Source organism: Tachypleus tridentatus, chromosome 2 (assembly GCF_004210375.1).
Source record: "Tachypleus tridentatus isolate NWPU-2018 chromosome 2, ASM421037v1, whole genome shotgun sequence".
Classification (NCBI taxonomy): Eukaryota; Metazoa; Arthropoda; class Merostomata; order Xiphosura; family Limulidae; genus Tachypleus; species Tachypleus tridentatus.
Window position 1 is genome coordinate 90,356,294 of NC_134826.1, and position 15,972 is coordinate 90,372,265.

At 30.9% G+C, this 15,972-nt stretch overlaps 1 protein-coding gene across 3 annotated transcripts in view; it reads right to left on the minus strand.

The window, feature by feature from the left end:
* Positions 1 to 15,972, minus strand: part of LOC143244496 (uncharacterized) — a 45,342-nt gene that overhangs the window by 11,263 nt on the left and 18,107 nt on the right. For 2 of the 3 annotated variants that reach the window (XM_076489284.1, XM_076489283.1), the window contains exons 3-9: positions 15,298 to 15,505; positions 10,151 to 10,257; positions 9,283 to 9,488; positions 8,623 to 8,794; positions 6,957 to 7,152; positions 5,784 to 5,881; positions 2,532 to 2,676 (exon numbers count right to left, since the gene is read on the minus strand). In XM_076489284.1, the coding sequence (XP_076345399.1) occupies positions 2,532 to 2,676; positions 5,784 to 5,881; positions 6,957 to 7,152; positions 8,623 to 8,794; positions 9,283 to 9,488; positions 10,151 to 10,257; positions 15,298 to 15,505 (1,132 nt within the window). The remainder of the gene's footprint in view (positions 1 to 2,531; positions 2,677 to 5,783; positions 5,882 to 6,956; positions 7,153 to 8,622; positions 8,795 to 9,282; positions 9,489 to 10,150; positions 10,258 to 15,297; positions 15,506 to 15,972) is intronic. The other variant, XM_076489285.1, reaches the window with a different exon arrangement.

Here is a 15,972-nt window from a genome sequence, read left to right on the forward strand (position 1 = left end):
TTAGTTAGTTTTCAGTTGAATTAGATCTTCCAAAACTGATGGGTAGTTATTTATCTGCTAAATTATAGTGATAAAATTAATATAAAAATCAGGAATGACAACTAGATTGTTCTTGTTTATGACTAAATATGTCTGTAGCTTTCTTTTGTTTCAGCTTTTCATTGTTCACTGATGTTACAAATGTATGAGCATTTCTAAAGATATTTAAATTACTGTATTGATAAGCTGTGAAGCCTTGAGATGAACTTATGTTGATAGTAAGATCTCTCATGGAAATATTTATTGATGCAGCTTACCTGTGGAATCCAAACCAACAGTCACATGTTTACTCTGTAGGCCAAGCTATGAATGGGAAGATGTGGTTAATAGGATTCTAGCAGTTGATTGCACATTGTTTATTATCATTCCTATTAGTGTAGACAGAGGTCATGTTTTATTTCCTGTTTGTTGTTTCAATTCATTATGAGTTTGTTCAGTGGGTTTCAAATATTACTTATTTTATTATGGAAAGTTAAAATCCTATACTGTGAAATCAGACCATACAATACCTTTAAATTGAACAATGTTCTCATTTATCATGTATTTTATCTTTTCTCCACTCATTTTTTGAAAAATTATACAGTAAAATTTCACCATTCTTTTTCCAAAAGAGTTTTAGGATTCCCCTTGTTCTGCTAAGAAGATTTATTTATAGCCATAAATGCCTTAGGGCAGTAATTTCGTTTTTGTTTATCATAGTTTACCTTTATGATATTCTGGAAAGGAACATTATTTTCAATGTGTTCAACCAAATTACTACACCTATCAACTGGAATCTCTTCACAGAAATTACAAACATTCTGCTGGTTTTAAGGCAGTTAAATTAAATGTTTGTTTGTGGTAATATATTCTCTTTTTGATCAAAAGGTGAGTCCCTCCAACACTTTCTATCACAGACATCCCACTTGTATCCATTATAGTGGGGGAAGCCAATACAGCAGTATTGCAAATAGTAATCTCTTGTAAGTTATCTCTTCTATTTCATGGTGATGTTCTTAATAGGAGAATGAAAAGGAATGTCAACATATTAAAACTATATATAACATCATTCTTTCTACAGAAGCATAACTACTGGTAACATCAGTGTTTTAGCAGAGTTATATTCCACCATTTCAGTTACGGTGCAGGCATCTATATCTGTTTCATGATCTTAATCTTTTTGATATACTTTAAGGCCTTATGAACCAGAAGCAACCTTTGGTCAACACTGTGTGCATTACTAGATGTGTTGTATTATTTGTAGTTTGTACTTTTATTTATTATTGTTTGTATTATGGATCTCTGGTCTGTGATTGGCTAGGATGTTCTATCTTCAAGATGCATAATCAGAGGTTCTACCTCTGCACAGTGACACTCTACACACCTTATTTTAAAAGTTTATACTCTGAATTATATTAATTGCCTATTCATGTTCAGTGTTGTTCCTATCAACATCCCACCTATCGAGTTTTCATTTATCTAAAGATGGGGTGAGAGTTTTCCTTTTTTTTTTCTTGTTTACAGCTGGTCTGTTATCCTAAATTTTGGTCTTTATCACTAGGCAAGCTTCATTTATATAGGTTTACAATGAATGTAGTAATTTATTGATCAGTTCAACTCCCTTTGGCTTCTTATTAATCATTATGGTATGTTTTATACCTCAGTTACTTCAATGAACTGGAGATTTTCAGCTGAAAGTACAAACTTTTTTTCTGGAATACTGTTTAAATAATTTTTTCAATGCATCTTCCATACAGTTTGAATCTGGGTGCGTCTTTGAGTTTTTCCCATAGTTTTCTAAGTCATTATCATTTCTACATAGGTTTCTCTCTGTGTTCTGTGCTCTGTTTCATGTGGTAACTGAGAAATATATTAAAATTTAAAACTTATACTGGGTTATTTAGTTCACTGAAAGCCTTGAAACTATTTTCTTTGGTGTTAACAAATAAATTAACCATCTAATTTTGGCATGTGTAGGATTTTTGTCTGTGCTGTCATGTAATGAAATAATGTTACTGTCATAGCAACTACATAGTTTATTTATTTAAATTTACTATATATTCTTATTAATTAGTTAACTTTTGTATATTATACTATTTAAGTCAATACAATTTCCGGTATCATCTCTTTTTTTCTCTCTCTCTCTCTCAGAAATTATTCTGTTTAAAATTACAAATTTCTTTGTTATACTGTAAAACAGTGTCATTTAATGTACATATTAATTATATATTTTATTAACCCCATTGCACATAAGCTGATTTAACTAGTTAAAAAGTAAAGCATATCCTGATAAGTAAAATGTCATAATTTCATTACCAACAGGTTCTCACTTCTTTGGTTACTTACAATGTGCAACTTATTTTGCCTTTAACAATGTAGTATGTAAAACATAATCCTTACAATGATCATTCTAGTACAAGTGAAAATCACATACAATAGAGAATAAGTGTTATTAACGAGCAGTTATTGGCTTATACTTAGAAATGTATTTTAAAAGGAGATGCTTTATTTACCTGTAACTAACCAACCACTGGTGGTGATTGCTTCTGATGTTAATTTAGGATTATTGAGATAACCTTTCATCAGCTGTTCACCTCGTACATAAATCTCACCACATTGGTTTGGACCCAGATCTACACAAGTGATAGTGTCTATCACCTGCAAAACAAATCAGATGTTATGCAAAGAAATCATCATCATATTTAACTGATTATACTGAGTTGATGTTTTTTTATTCATATTAATAATACAACTTTAATGGCACATATTTTATGGTGCTTAAAAAAAGAATATACTGTAAAAAAATTAAAAATAACTTTTAATATGATAGTTAAAAAGTGTTATGATTCATGTAGTTATTGATATTGAGATTAGAAATCTGTATGTTTTAGTTGTATTGGATAAAAATGTCCATAAACTTATAGAACTGAGTATTTTCATAAGTAATTGGTAAGAAAACATATCTTAATTATGCAAATATAATTAAAGAATTATTAAAAGATACAAAGCTTTACATTCTCAAGAGACAGTAAATATTCTTGCTACTGTTTAAGACATGGAATGTGTACCAGGTTAATTCCTACAATGGGCTTTAAGCCTGCATCAAACTTATTTAGTATTATGGTTTGAACTATCCACGTTTTGTTATAGCATTTTTCATCTGCTGCTTTCTCCATACTGTACATGATATACATTGAAAAAATTAGAATAACTTCTTGAAAATCACTTAGTATTTCTAAAATCATACAGCAGAATCAGTAAATGCTTCTTTTGCATAAATATTAGAAAAGATATGATAAATTAATGATATTTAAGTTTAAAAATCAAAAATGTAAAATTTATCCATGTGTAAAGAATTTTTCTTTACAATAGATGTCTAGTTTAACTACATCTTTCCATCTAGTGGCTATGGATATCAATTGCCAACATTTTATCTGGGAGATAAATATGTTCTAGTCATTGCTGATTACACTATGCAACAATATTTTTACGTTTTCTTGTTCCTTGGCAGAAAGTGTTATTTCCCAATTGCTTATGCCTAAAGTAAATGAAAAAGACCTATTTTTCTCTTCAAACTTTGCTTTTGTGATCTGGGTTATGAAGTTTTCAAAGTTACCCATTTTCCAGAACATTCCAGGTAGATTCAATGCTGAGCAGCTGACAGAGAAGTTTCTCTACCTTACAAGAAATTTCTAGAATGTTGTAGAACTTATGAGAATTTTTAAAAACCTTTTACAATTTTCTGGAACTTTCCATAGTAATATATATACAGGGGCTCACCACTCATTACTTCAGTTTAGTTCTAGCTGCCTAGGTGAAGCTATATGATTTTATCATAGATGGCATCAAGAAGCTGCAAGCATTTTCCAGATGCATTCTGCTATGAATGTGGCCAATTTATCAAGACAAGAGTGAAAAAGTACTCTGTGGCAGCACCTGTTAAAATGTGTGAAGCCAACAAGGCATATTTTAACATGTCTTTCAGAGATAAACACAAACCCTGGACACCTCATTTTACCTGCAAGCACTGCAAAAAAACACTAGAAGGTAAGACGGACAATTTTTGCTTGCTCAAAAAGTAAGATTTTATATTATACAAATTTTAGACCTTTTAAAATTTAAATATCTTTTTATTTTTTAATTTCCAATAGTATAGAAAAAAATCACATACAAAATATTTTGCATGAATATGTTACACATTAGTTGCGAATGAAATAAATTTATTTTTCATACTAACAATTTTTATTTTGCTCATTTGTAGGATGGTACAAGAATTTGGCATGAACCCACTGACCACTCAAGCAATTGCTACTTCTGCATAGTTAACCCATCCAAACATCGGGCTGGCAAGAATGCATCTGCTATCATGTATCCAGACCTTCCATCACCCCAGTGCCACACTGCCCTGAGCTTCCTGTACCCACTCCACCAGAGAAAAAGCAGTCATTCTCAGAAAAGAGCAGCAAATCAGAAGAGGAGGTAGACGTTGAAGATCCAGATTACAATTTCAGAGGTGGAGCTGGTGAGAGAAACCCATACTACCCCAACTAAAGAGACCTCAATGACTTGATCACAGATCTTGGTCTAACAACATAGAATGCTGAGCTTTTGACATCTAGGCTCAAGGAGTGGAATTTGTTAGATGAAAGTCCCAAATCATAGGTAGCATCACCAACATTTTTCAAGCTTCTCCACTCGTCAAGAGGGACTCTGCTTCTTTGAAATGGTAACTGCTCATGTAGGTGAGGATAAGTGTGTAGATTTGGTGTACATGGATTTTCAGAAAGCCCTTGTAAAAGTGCCACATCAAAAGCTTGTAAATAAAATAAGATGTGGGTGACAAGTTAACAAACTGGATTGAAAAGTTGCTGAACTTAAAAAAGCACATATTTGATACAGATAGACTTCAATCAAAGTGGATTAATGTCACAATTTGGGTACTTTAGAAGAGTCTTAGGACCTCTGTTTCTTTTTATTTACACAAATGACATTGATTAAAAAATAGCTAATAAATTACTGAAATTACTGGTCTTGGGTACTGCAAGCTGTGAAGCCTGCTTTAAGTTTATTTTTAAGTTAATTTAATTTAGAATTTGGAACATCTGAGATGGGTCTTATGTTGTCCTAAAACAGTTTTACATGTCCAAATAACCACCCAAAACTAATTTAAGTCAATTAGTCATAATTGCAGAACCCAAGAGCATTAACAGAAATATTTTAAAATAGAAAACATACTTAGAAGTCATTCCTTTTCAAATTACGTTTACATTCTGTTACCATTAGTGAACCTTGACCCTTCTGGGGATGTTTTGAACTTAAATATGCATGAAGCTGAAAACATATTACTATGTTCCTTTACAATGACAAGCTTAGCTAATTCAAAACTAGTTCATTTTGTATTTTTTATAATTCTTTAATTATTTTTACATTATAATATTGGTGTCTTATTATTGTTTTCTGTAAACTTGCATAAGGTACTTCTTTAAATTAAACAAAAACAAAATTGTTATTTTTTATTAAAAATTGATGACACAACTTCCATTTTTACCAGTTATACAAAAATGCAAAATACAGTATCAATGTGAAAAATCAGAATGAAAAAGTAGGTCCCTTTCTCCTCAAAGATGTTGAATAGAACTTTCTTATAATAGCTTTTTAATAAATATGAATTATTTTACCAACTGTTTGATTCTGACAAAATCTAATTACACAAATATACCATTTATATATTACATGATACTATTCTACTTCTCAGTGTTACAAACCTTTAATTCAGTTGATGAAACTAACTTTCCAACAGAATTAGGAAGAACACTTCCTTCTTCCACAATAGAGACAGGCACTAACTCACTCAAACCGTACACTATATACACGAATAAAGATGATTTGGATTATAATTTTAATGCTCCTGTATGTATGGTTTAAATGACAACTGTTTGTTCTTTAATGAAAATTAGTAAATTTTATTGTTCTTTTTTATAAAAATGAATGAAAATACAATTTTTTTTGTATTATGTAAAACACTGGTTTTGCTGTCTTGCCTTTCACCATGACACATAATCTGTAATTGCTATAAAGTAATAAAAGGTTTGAGAAATCCAACCTGTAGCTGGTACTACTTCACATATTTATTTATTTGTATTACTTATTATTTCAGACAATTATTTAAAGTTTAGCTGTTTTCATAAGTATTCTTATAGGTATCAGTAAATACTGTTTCTAAAAAAATGTATTTGTTCAGAAAATAATTGCCTTTTTTCTGTGATAATACAGGAGATATCATTTCTTTTATATCATGTTTTTTTTACAAAGTAGTTGTAATATTATCTCTCTTACTTCAGCTCTGTTATATTTGTGAATATGGAAGCTGAATGGTAACTTTTAGCAGATACTGTTCTAAATAGTTTTGCACATTTTTATGTATAAAAAATGTATGCATTCAGATATATTGTATGATTTTGAAGGTATAAAACTGTTCTTTTATTAATAATTAGGGTAGAAAGTTATATGCATGTTGTAGACATAATAATGCAGTCTTTTGGTGGTTGTAGATACTCATTCTTTCATTAGGTGGAAGAAAACTGTTTTTAGTATAAGTCTTACAATGTCAGGCAACAATATAGATTCAGAAGAAATATAGCTTACTTTCTACAGCTGTAAAATATATTAAACATAACATGTATTAGGTAAATATAAGTTTGAATTATACTCGTTAAACTTACAGTATTATGAAACAGAAATAAATTTATTAGTTCTACAAGTCTTAATCAGCTCTTATAGCGATGTTGCTTTTAAACTCTCTAGTAACAGTAATATTTAAGTATGAAGAACAAGGAAATTAGATATATCTCTTTAGCAGTGTTTCACAAAATCGATATTTTTCCACCAAATATTTACTTATAAACTTGTATATATATATCATATATCATAATTGATACCTATAATTTGTTTCTTACACTGTCGAACACTTTCCAAGCATGGGAACTTTTTCATGATAACCTCTTCATTTGCTTTCCAATTTAAAGGTGCTGCACCTGTTATAATCTCCTTTATGCTGGTAAGATCATAATCTTGAACTTTTGGGTCCATTAGTAATTTATAGACAAAAGCAACAATGGCAAAAACCAGTTTTGGCTGGAAAAGAAAATATTCTAAATAAAGACTTAAATGATAATTGGAATAATGTTACAAAATTTTACAGCTCTTACAATGAACATGAAATTCCTTTTTATTTTTCTCAACTTTTTAACTTGAATGGAATTTTATGTAAAACATATCAAACAACCAGATCACAGATCCTTTACTACCAGCTACAAAATTTCTAATTCAGAATTTCTGACAGATGGAGCATTACCCATGCAGAATATTTTGTGGCTTCTTTTAAGTGAATGGTACAAGTGACAGTTACAATTACATGGTTCATATGTAAAGAGTGGAGAGTTTTTAGCATCAGGTAATGGCTCAAACTCTGAGACCTTTTGATTAATAGTCTGAAATATTTAACACTAGAGTATGTATGGCCTAAAAATCGTTTTTAATAAAGAGTATTTATCACCTGTATATAAATAAATAAATCATGCTACATCTATTTACTGCACATACATGGTTCATGCTTTTACACCGAATTAATAAATGTACTTATAGGAACATCTTCTGATATAAAGTCTTGATTACCAAAGCAAACTAAACAGTCATTGAAATATGCTTTGAGACTGACTGTATTTTATAAAGAAGTTTAGAAGAGTAATTCCAAGAGAAGTAAACTGAGACTTTCTTTCAACAAAATTTCAAAACGTGGTATGAAAACTACATGTTTTCTGTCTAGTCACAAAACTACATTTACTAAGGTCATATATTCTACTAGAGCAAACTGTGTGTGTAAAAATGACGAGTATGCTGTGGAATATTTGGGTTGTCGAAATGTTGATTACGTATCTGAAAGGGTATTAAAACTAGCTATGTAGTTAACATCATTTCACCTGTAAAACATGCTCACTCTTTCAGCTGTGGGGGCATTATATTGTAACGATCAATCCCACTATTTGTTGGTAAAAGAGTAGCCCAAGAGTTGGCGGTGGGTAGTAAAGAGGAGCTGCCTTCCCTCTAGCCTTACACTGCTAAATTACGGACAGCTAGCACAGATAGCTCTCAAGTAGCTTTGCGCGAAATTCAGAAAAAACAAAAAATAACACCTATAAAACAACTGAGAATGAAAAATCTGGCTTCTAGGACTTCCATAATAGGTTACACAAAAAGAAGAGGTATACAACTTATATATATATATAGAGATAGTGTATAAGATGGCATGATGTGCAGACTAAATAAAGAAAATGTATATCTGTAAAAACTATGCTTTACTAGATTTACCTTTATCTTTAAATTTTATCTTATATTAAAACAGTAAATTAAAAAGTTTTGATTTCTCAAGTTTTTTATCTTGTACCTTAATGTTGAGGGAGTAATTGTTTTATTAATTAGATGATACACTTATCATATGTATCATATTTACTTTATTTTTTTCTCTTGTTTTAGTTTTTCCATGTTCATTTAAATGTTACATTTTCTTAAAATTTAACATAATTATACCTATTTCGAGATTCTTACTTTGTGATAAGGAATACTTTTCAGAACCATGTCAAAGTCATAATATGGAATCACGATGAATGATGCATTGCATTTTATTATTGAGCACAGTATTATGAAAGTACCTAAGTGACAAAAAGGATATGTTGATAGGACAATATCTTCCAATGACAACTTAAGCGAAGTGGGGTGGCTAGTGAAAAAAGAAACACATAATTTTTAAAATAAATCCAGAAACATATATACACATGTACAACTAATGTTAGATTGTGTGAAGTAACATAATCTGCTGCTAATTTTTTGGTTATTTTCAGACACAAAGTATGAAGTGTAGTACAAAAATGCTGTATTTTACTTTCATAATTATATAAATATGTTTAGATAATCAGGGAGATTTTCCGAATCCGTAACATGAAAATATTTTTGTTACTTACAATTTTCTGGCCTATTTACAAAGATTGTTTTGAGTAGACTATTGTATATATTTACCATTACAATAACTTTAGAAACTGAATAAGCTGGAAGAAACAGGTTCTATTTTGTACCTAACACTAGGAGAACAATGTCAGATATAATTGGCTACTACTGTACAAAACAGATATTTTTTTATATAATAAACCTTTCAATCATTAATGTGGGAATACACAAATTAAACTCATTTAATTATAATGTGCTTCTCACGTAAGTTGCATAATCGAGGCAATAATTCCATGGTGAGTATGAACAATAGCTTTTGGTAGACCAGTTGTCCCACTTGTAAATGTCAAAATCAAGGGAGCTTCTTTGGGGTTAATTTTTGGAGGTCCAATATAAGTTAAACCATCATCATCATGTATTATGTCATAAAAGTTAAAACAGCCCTCAGCTTTTCCAAACACGAAAATATCCTGTATGAAAAAAATTACTTTAGTAACTAATATATATATTTATGATCAAGTAATGTTATCCTTCCTACACAACTATTCATTAATTCACAACACAATTATTTTATGGAGTAAGAGCATATTTATTAGGTGACTTCATAAAAGATATGTAACAATTCCTTATTAAAATTATCAAATGATTCATATAATCCCATTATTTATTTTTAGTATATTTATCAATAATTCATACTTTTACATTAATTGCCTATCATTATTTATATATATTTAAGTATTTAAGTTCAATCAATGTTATTATGAAAAATATATACCTAGTCTGTATATTTAAGTATTTAAGTTCAATCAATGTTATTATGAAAAATATATACCTAGTCTGTATCAGAAAAATTTACTGATTTGTAAATGTCATGAAATGCAGACAAATCATTTTATGTACTTGAACACTGATCAATTTTCATCAAGTTTATTGAAGTCTAACATATTTCCTAGTCTAATTTATCACAAAGTTCTACATTAAATAGAGAGACTATTACAACAACATCCTTTTACAGCTTAATTTTTCAGTTAAAAATTATTCTTATATCATTATTTAAGACCCACCATCTCTAAACACTAAAGTACAAAAAGTAACATAAACACATAAGAACATAAATTCATTTAAATCTTGCCTTAAAGTTGACAAGGTTTTGAGTAGAATTTCTGATTTTTTCAATCATTTCTTTTTCCGCTAAGATATAAACAGCATTAGTGGATTCCAGAGTATATCGCAGCTCATCTTATTGGATAAAATAAAACAACCATGTTTATCAATATTCTTGTATTTTGTTGTTTAACAGTGAATTAATCAATAAAGATTTATGAAGTTAGGAAACAGTAATTACAGTTAGAAAACAGACAAATTTAATTAAGGATATAATCCATAAATGCATACAAAACATACTTATATAAATTCATTTTATAAAACAATAAAGAAAGCAAGAGCATAAAAGAAGTTAGTGATAAAGAAGATCTGGCATAACTAGATAAAACATAACTCTTGCTGATAAGGCTGTTAGCAGCTTTGTTTTAATTTTTAATTTACACAAATATTGTCTTATAAAAGAAAAGGATTAGTATCAATGTATTTACCACAATCATTAATTCCTTTGAATGTGTAGTGATAATTAATGGATTTGAGGTTAAATTAATAAAAACATTTGTTTTCAGTCATCTTTACCTTAGTCTTCCTGATGATAAGTTTTAAAAATATTTCATCAAACATTTTTGAGATATTTTTATAATTATAATAAATTAATCCTTTTTTTAGTACAATTATTATAAAAATGTCACTCATAAAAATTATCACTGCTTCACATTACCCTAATCACTTTGTGGTTATTGTTACATATATCATTCCAAAACTGAAATCAGAAGATTGTGTATGTGTGCGTGTGTTTTATAGTAAACCCACATTGAGTTATTTGCTGTGTCCACCAAGGGAATTAAACCTCTGATTTTAGCATTAGAAATCAGGAAACTTACCACAACAGGAGATAGATTAAAATTTTAAAAACATTATAGGAACTTGTTTGTTTGTTTGTTTTGCATTTCGCGCAAAGCTACATGAGGGCTATCTGCGCTGATAGGAACTTTTCTAAAAGAATGTAGTTTCAGAAGACTGAAGTAGTTTATATTTGTTAATAAAATTAAACAGTAAAAAGGAGTTTAGTTTTTGTGCATTATCATCACTAGTATCTAGGTAATTACACTGAGAAGGAGTCTTTCAAAAAATAGTTACATTTGTTCCAGATTCCAGTTTCTTTCTTTTATATTTTAGCACATAATCGTAAACATCAATAATAACATTTTATCGTTACATAAAGTGGACATTTTGTCAACTTTTAAATTTTTAATCGTGTACTCTCCTTACGCTTACAGTAATTAGGTATGAAGAAAAATATTTCTAACGATGAAAAAAAGAATTAACAAGTCTGGAGTTTTAATCATAATTAAGATTTGGCATGCATAATTTTTTGAAATTTTTAACATGTTTCATATTTATTTCAACTTTGTTTATCATTATTTTCCAAGAAGATAGAGTGAGACTGTAAAACTACTGTATCAAAAGCATCAATTTCTGTTCAGTTACTATTAATATATACAGAATATCTTTCACCTCAGTGACTCAACATGGACACATTTCAACAATACTGTAGAAATGATAGTAATAAAATATACATATACTTTGACATATTGCAATACTTAAATACAATTATTACTCGTCCTTTGAAACCAGTTCTTTTAACAAAACTTCTTACATGCAGATATACGATGCGGAGTACAACTTTGAAAGAACTTTTACTATGGTATAGTGAACACGTTTCAAAGTCACAGTACAGAAGTTTAGATAACACCAGATTGTGCTTCGGCTACAGTATATATATTTTAATAATTCACCAAAGTAAGTAGCCCTGAAAAAGAATGTTATTTTACAGAAACTAGCAACATTAGTTTAGATTATATATTGTTATTTATAACTATCTCAAGGCGGCCTCAATAAACAACCAAAAACTCTGGACCAGGCGTGCCCAATATAACTGTGCTGTTTAAACCCGGAAATAGAAGCTAGGCTAGTGTATTGCTTATCCTCATATTTTTCCCCAAATGTCTCTCAAAATAATTGTGGCATTACAGTTCTAGACAATAATTTAAATGTTTGGAGAAATTTTTGCTTACACATTAATTTTAATTTAATGAAATGTTGTGTTTTTGCGTGTAGTATCTGCCAAGCATTCAAAATGTAACTTATAAGTTGACTGGTTCAAGAGTAACTGTACCTTAAGGCTCGGCATAGCCAGATGGTTAAGGCACTCGACTCGAAATCTGAAATTAGTGGGTTCGAATCCCCCATCACACCAAACATGCTTGCTCTTTCAGCCATGTGACTATATAGTGTGACGGTCAATCCTACTATTCATTGGTAAAAGAGTAGTCTAAGCTTTTACGGTGGGTAGTGATGACTAGCTGCCTTCCCTCTAGTCTTACACTGCAAAATTAGAGAGGCCTAGCACAGATAGCCCTCGTGAAATTGCTTTGCGTGAAATTCAAGATAAGCAAACAATAGATGTACCTCCTTTATTTTTAGCTGTTAAGACAGGAATGTAGAATACCTGTGGTATGGTTAACTTTATTTGATTAGTATACGATAACAGTATACAAAAATACAGAAAATACAAATTACGATTTCACTAATCTTTAGTCATCATCCATTGTTATACATTACACGAAAAGTTTGTTTTTTTTTTTTAATTTAACCACAGATGCATTTTCAAGTTATATTGTGGTGTCACCCTGTTATACATTGTTCTCTTCTACACAGATAACTGGTACCTGTAGTTTGTTTTAAAAAAGGATTTACCATAATAATTCCCATTCATATAGATGTGATAATTTTCAACAGGCCTGGCATGGCCAAGTGTGTAAAGGCGTGCGACTCGTAATCTGAGGGTCGCGGGTTCGCATCCTCGTCGCTCCAAACATGCTCGCCCTTTCAGCCGTGGGGGCGTTATAATGTGACGGTCAATCCCACTATTCGTTGGTAAAAGAGTAGCCCAAGTAATTCACGTTGTTAATGTTAGATATACATGGCAGTTTTCTGTAATTTAACATTATAATGAATGAGTGTTAAACTTGGTATTTTGAGGCGTTACTTTCAGGCCGTGGTCATCGCCAATTGTGTTAAGGCGTTCGACTCGTAATCCAAGTGTCGTACCAAACATGCTCGCCCTCCCAGCCGTGGGAGTGTATAATGTGACGGTCAATCCCACTATTCGTTGGTAAAGAGTAGCCCAAGAGTTGGCGGTGGGTGGTGATGACTAGCTGCCTTCCCTCTAGTCTTACACTGCTAAATTAGGAACGGCTAGCACAGATAGCCCTCGAGTAGCTTTGTGCGAAATTCACAAACACACACAATTTTCAATTTTCACAAGTGTGTCTATAGCAGAAACACTGTCGAAATTGGGAGCTACTTATGTCTATGTTAGTAATTAAATTCAGCTAAAATGGGATGTGTGTGTTTTCTTGTAGAAAACCAAATCGAGCTATCCACTGTGTCTACCAAGGAAATCAACCCCCTAATTTTTGCGTTGTAACTCCGTATACTCGCTGCTGAAATGAGAACTAGCAGCAAAAAAGAGAGAAGAAGTACAGGAGAAAAGTTGAATTAAACTGTGTAGCTTATGAAATTTAGAGAAAACAACGTTCACTAACTGACAGACAGACCAACGCTTGGCTTTTATGATTATCATTGCGATGGCTTTTATAATTGTTCATAATGATGTGGTTAAATGACAAAAAAATCAGTATACTTGCAGCTGTGACAACTGGAGTTAAATAGTGATAGTAGTTGGTATTTGATTTTTAAAAGCACGTGCTCTTAAGAATTTTAAGTTTAAGCAGATTATTGAATATACATGCAGTAGTTTAAGTGTATATGTGTATAATGTTGTTTTCTAATTACGTAAATAGAATATTAATGAAATTCATAAAAATTTTACTAGATACCCAATGAAGTACTAACGAATTTACTTACAGACACAATAGATAAAGTGATTTTCCTCTTTTTCACCCCCTTCTCTGAAGAAAAGTTTCTTTCCTCCAAGTCAGCGAAGATAATAATCAGGTAAATTAATGTGTATCCAGATACAACCAGCTTTCATAAATTCGCTGTTGCTGGAGAAGCCTGACTTACCTTCAGAGAAAAAAAGACTGTCCTTCTCATCCACAATAATCTGCGTACACCATTGCTGGTCTTCCCGCAACCAGTATTACATCCACTTCCAAAATGGCCAAAGACAAGAAGACAGAAAAAGTAGTGTTGTGGAAAAGGAAGTCCGTCAAAAATGAGTAACCGAAATTGTTGAAGGATATCATTCTCAGCTAATTTTTTAAAGTTCTACTAATAATTGATGGAATCACATGTGAAATCATTAATTTCAAGCTGAAAAGAGCCTTCTCATTTTCAACCATTTTCTTACAAGCACTTCCATATGAACCTTTCTTCCAGGCTTTATTGAAGAGAGAAAGAGATGTACATTTTATCACATTTCTATATATATAATTTCTATATATATAACATATTTTAATATTTTACTCCTTAGTACATAATATTTCTTGTTACTATTGATGCTTATGCTTTGTTTTTATATGTTGATTTGTAAATTTTGTATATAATTTCCTTTACTCCTTTTATTTTTTCTGTAAAATACAGAAGCACAGTTGCTGTCATTTTATACTATTCTTGCTTTAATTTTAACATACAGAGAAAAAGAAGTGAATGTATTAGGGAGTAAGGACTGTAAGAAGAAGAAAGGGTTTGTTTGGAATTTCACTCAAACCTATCTGGGGGCTGTCTGCATTTGCCGTTCCTAATTCAGCAGTGTAAAACTATAGGGAAGTAATTGGTTATCACAACCCACTGCGAATTCTTGGGGTCCCACGCTTGTACAGCGGTAAGTCTACGGATTTGCAACGCTAAAATCAGGGGTTCGATTCCCCTCGTTGGACTCAGCAGACAGTCCGATGTGGCTTTGCTATAAGAAAACACTTACACCCAATTCTTGGTTTACTTTTTTACAAACTAATATTGGAATTGATCATAACATTATTACGCCCCCACGACTAAAAGGGCGAGCACGTTTAAAGTTTTAGAAAAGGTTGAAGAATATGTTGAACCACGGAGGAGGAGCATTTGATGCATACAAAAATTCTTCAACTTACATTTCTTTTATAAAAACTACAGACCAAATAATTAAATTTATTCTAGAATCTAAATTACTTTCTGTTTCATAAGGTTTTCCAAGAACAATAACTGCCCCTGCACTAACTGCTCCTAGAACAGCTATTGGGAAATTGATGTTGTTAGTCACACAGATGCAAAATACATCCCCAGATTTCAATCCTTGCCGTATGAGTGCACTTGCAAATCGACGACTGTAGAAAGCAACTTCCTCGTAGGTGTAAGAAGAAGAATTATCGTACGCCACCTATATTGACAAAAGTAAAACTAAATTTCTTTGCTTTATAAATAAATAGCACAATTAAATTTCTGTTCCTAGTATATTCTTTTCCTCTGTAAATTACCTATATTTCTATATTCAACAAAAATCTAACAAAAACATTCATTGTTAATAAATACATAATTTCTATTTATGTAAATATCAGAAGTAAAATAAGGAGAAGATGCCTTATAATAATAATAACATCAAATAATAGGAAGTATGAAACAAAATTAATTTCATTCTTAGATGAAGCAGTAGAGAATAAATGAATAGAGAGTAGTTAAGTATTTATTGGAAATACAGTTTTAGGTAAAAAAGTGTTAACTTCTAAAGTCGTATCATAACCTCACTGCACACAATATCTAGATTTCCATATCGATGTTGTGGATGGGCCTATGCAAGTGTAAAATTCTAGATTAATTCCCTTCAAAGCAAATAATTGAAACCCTACA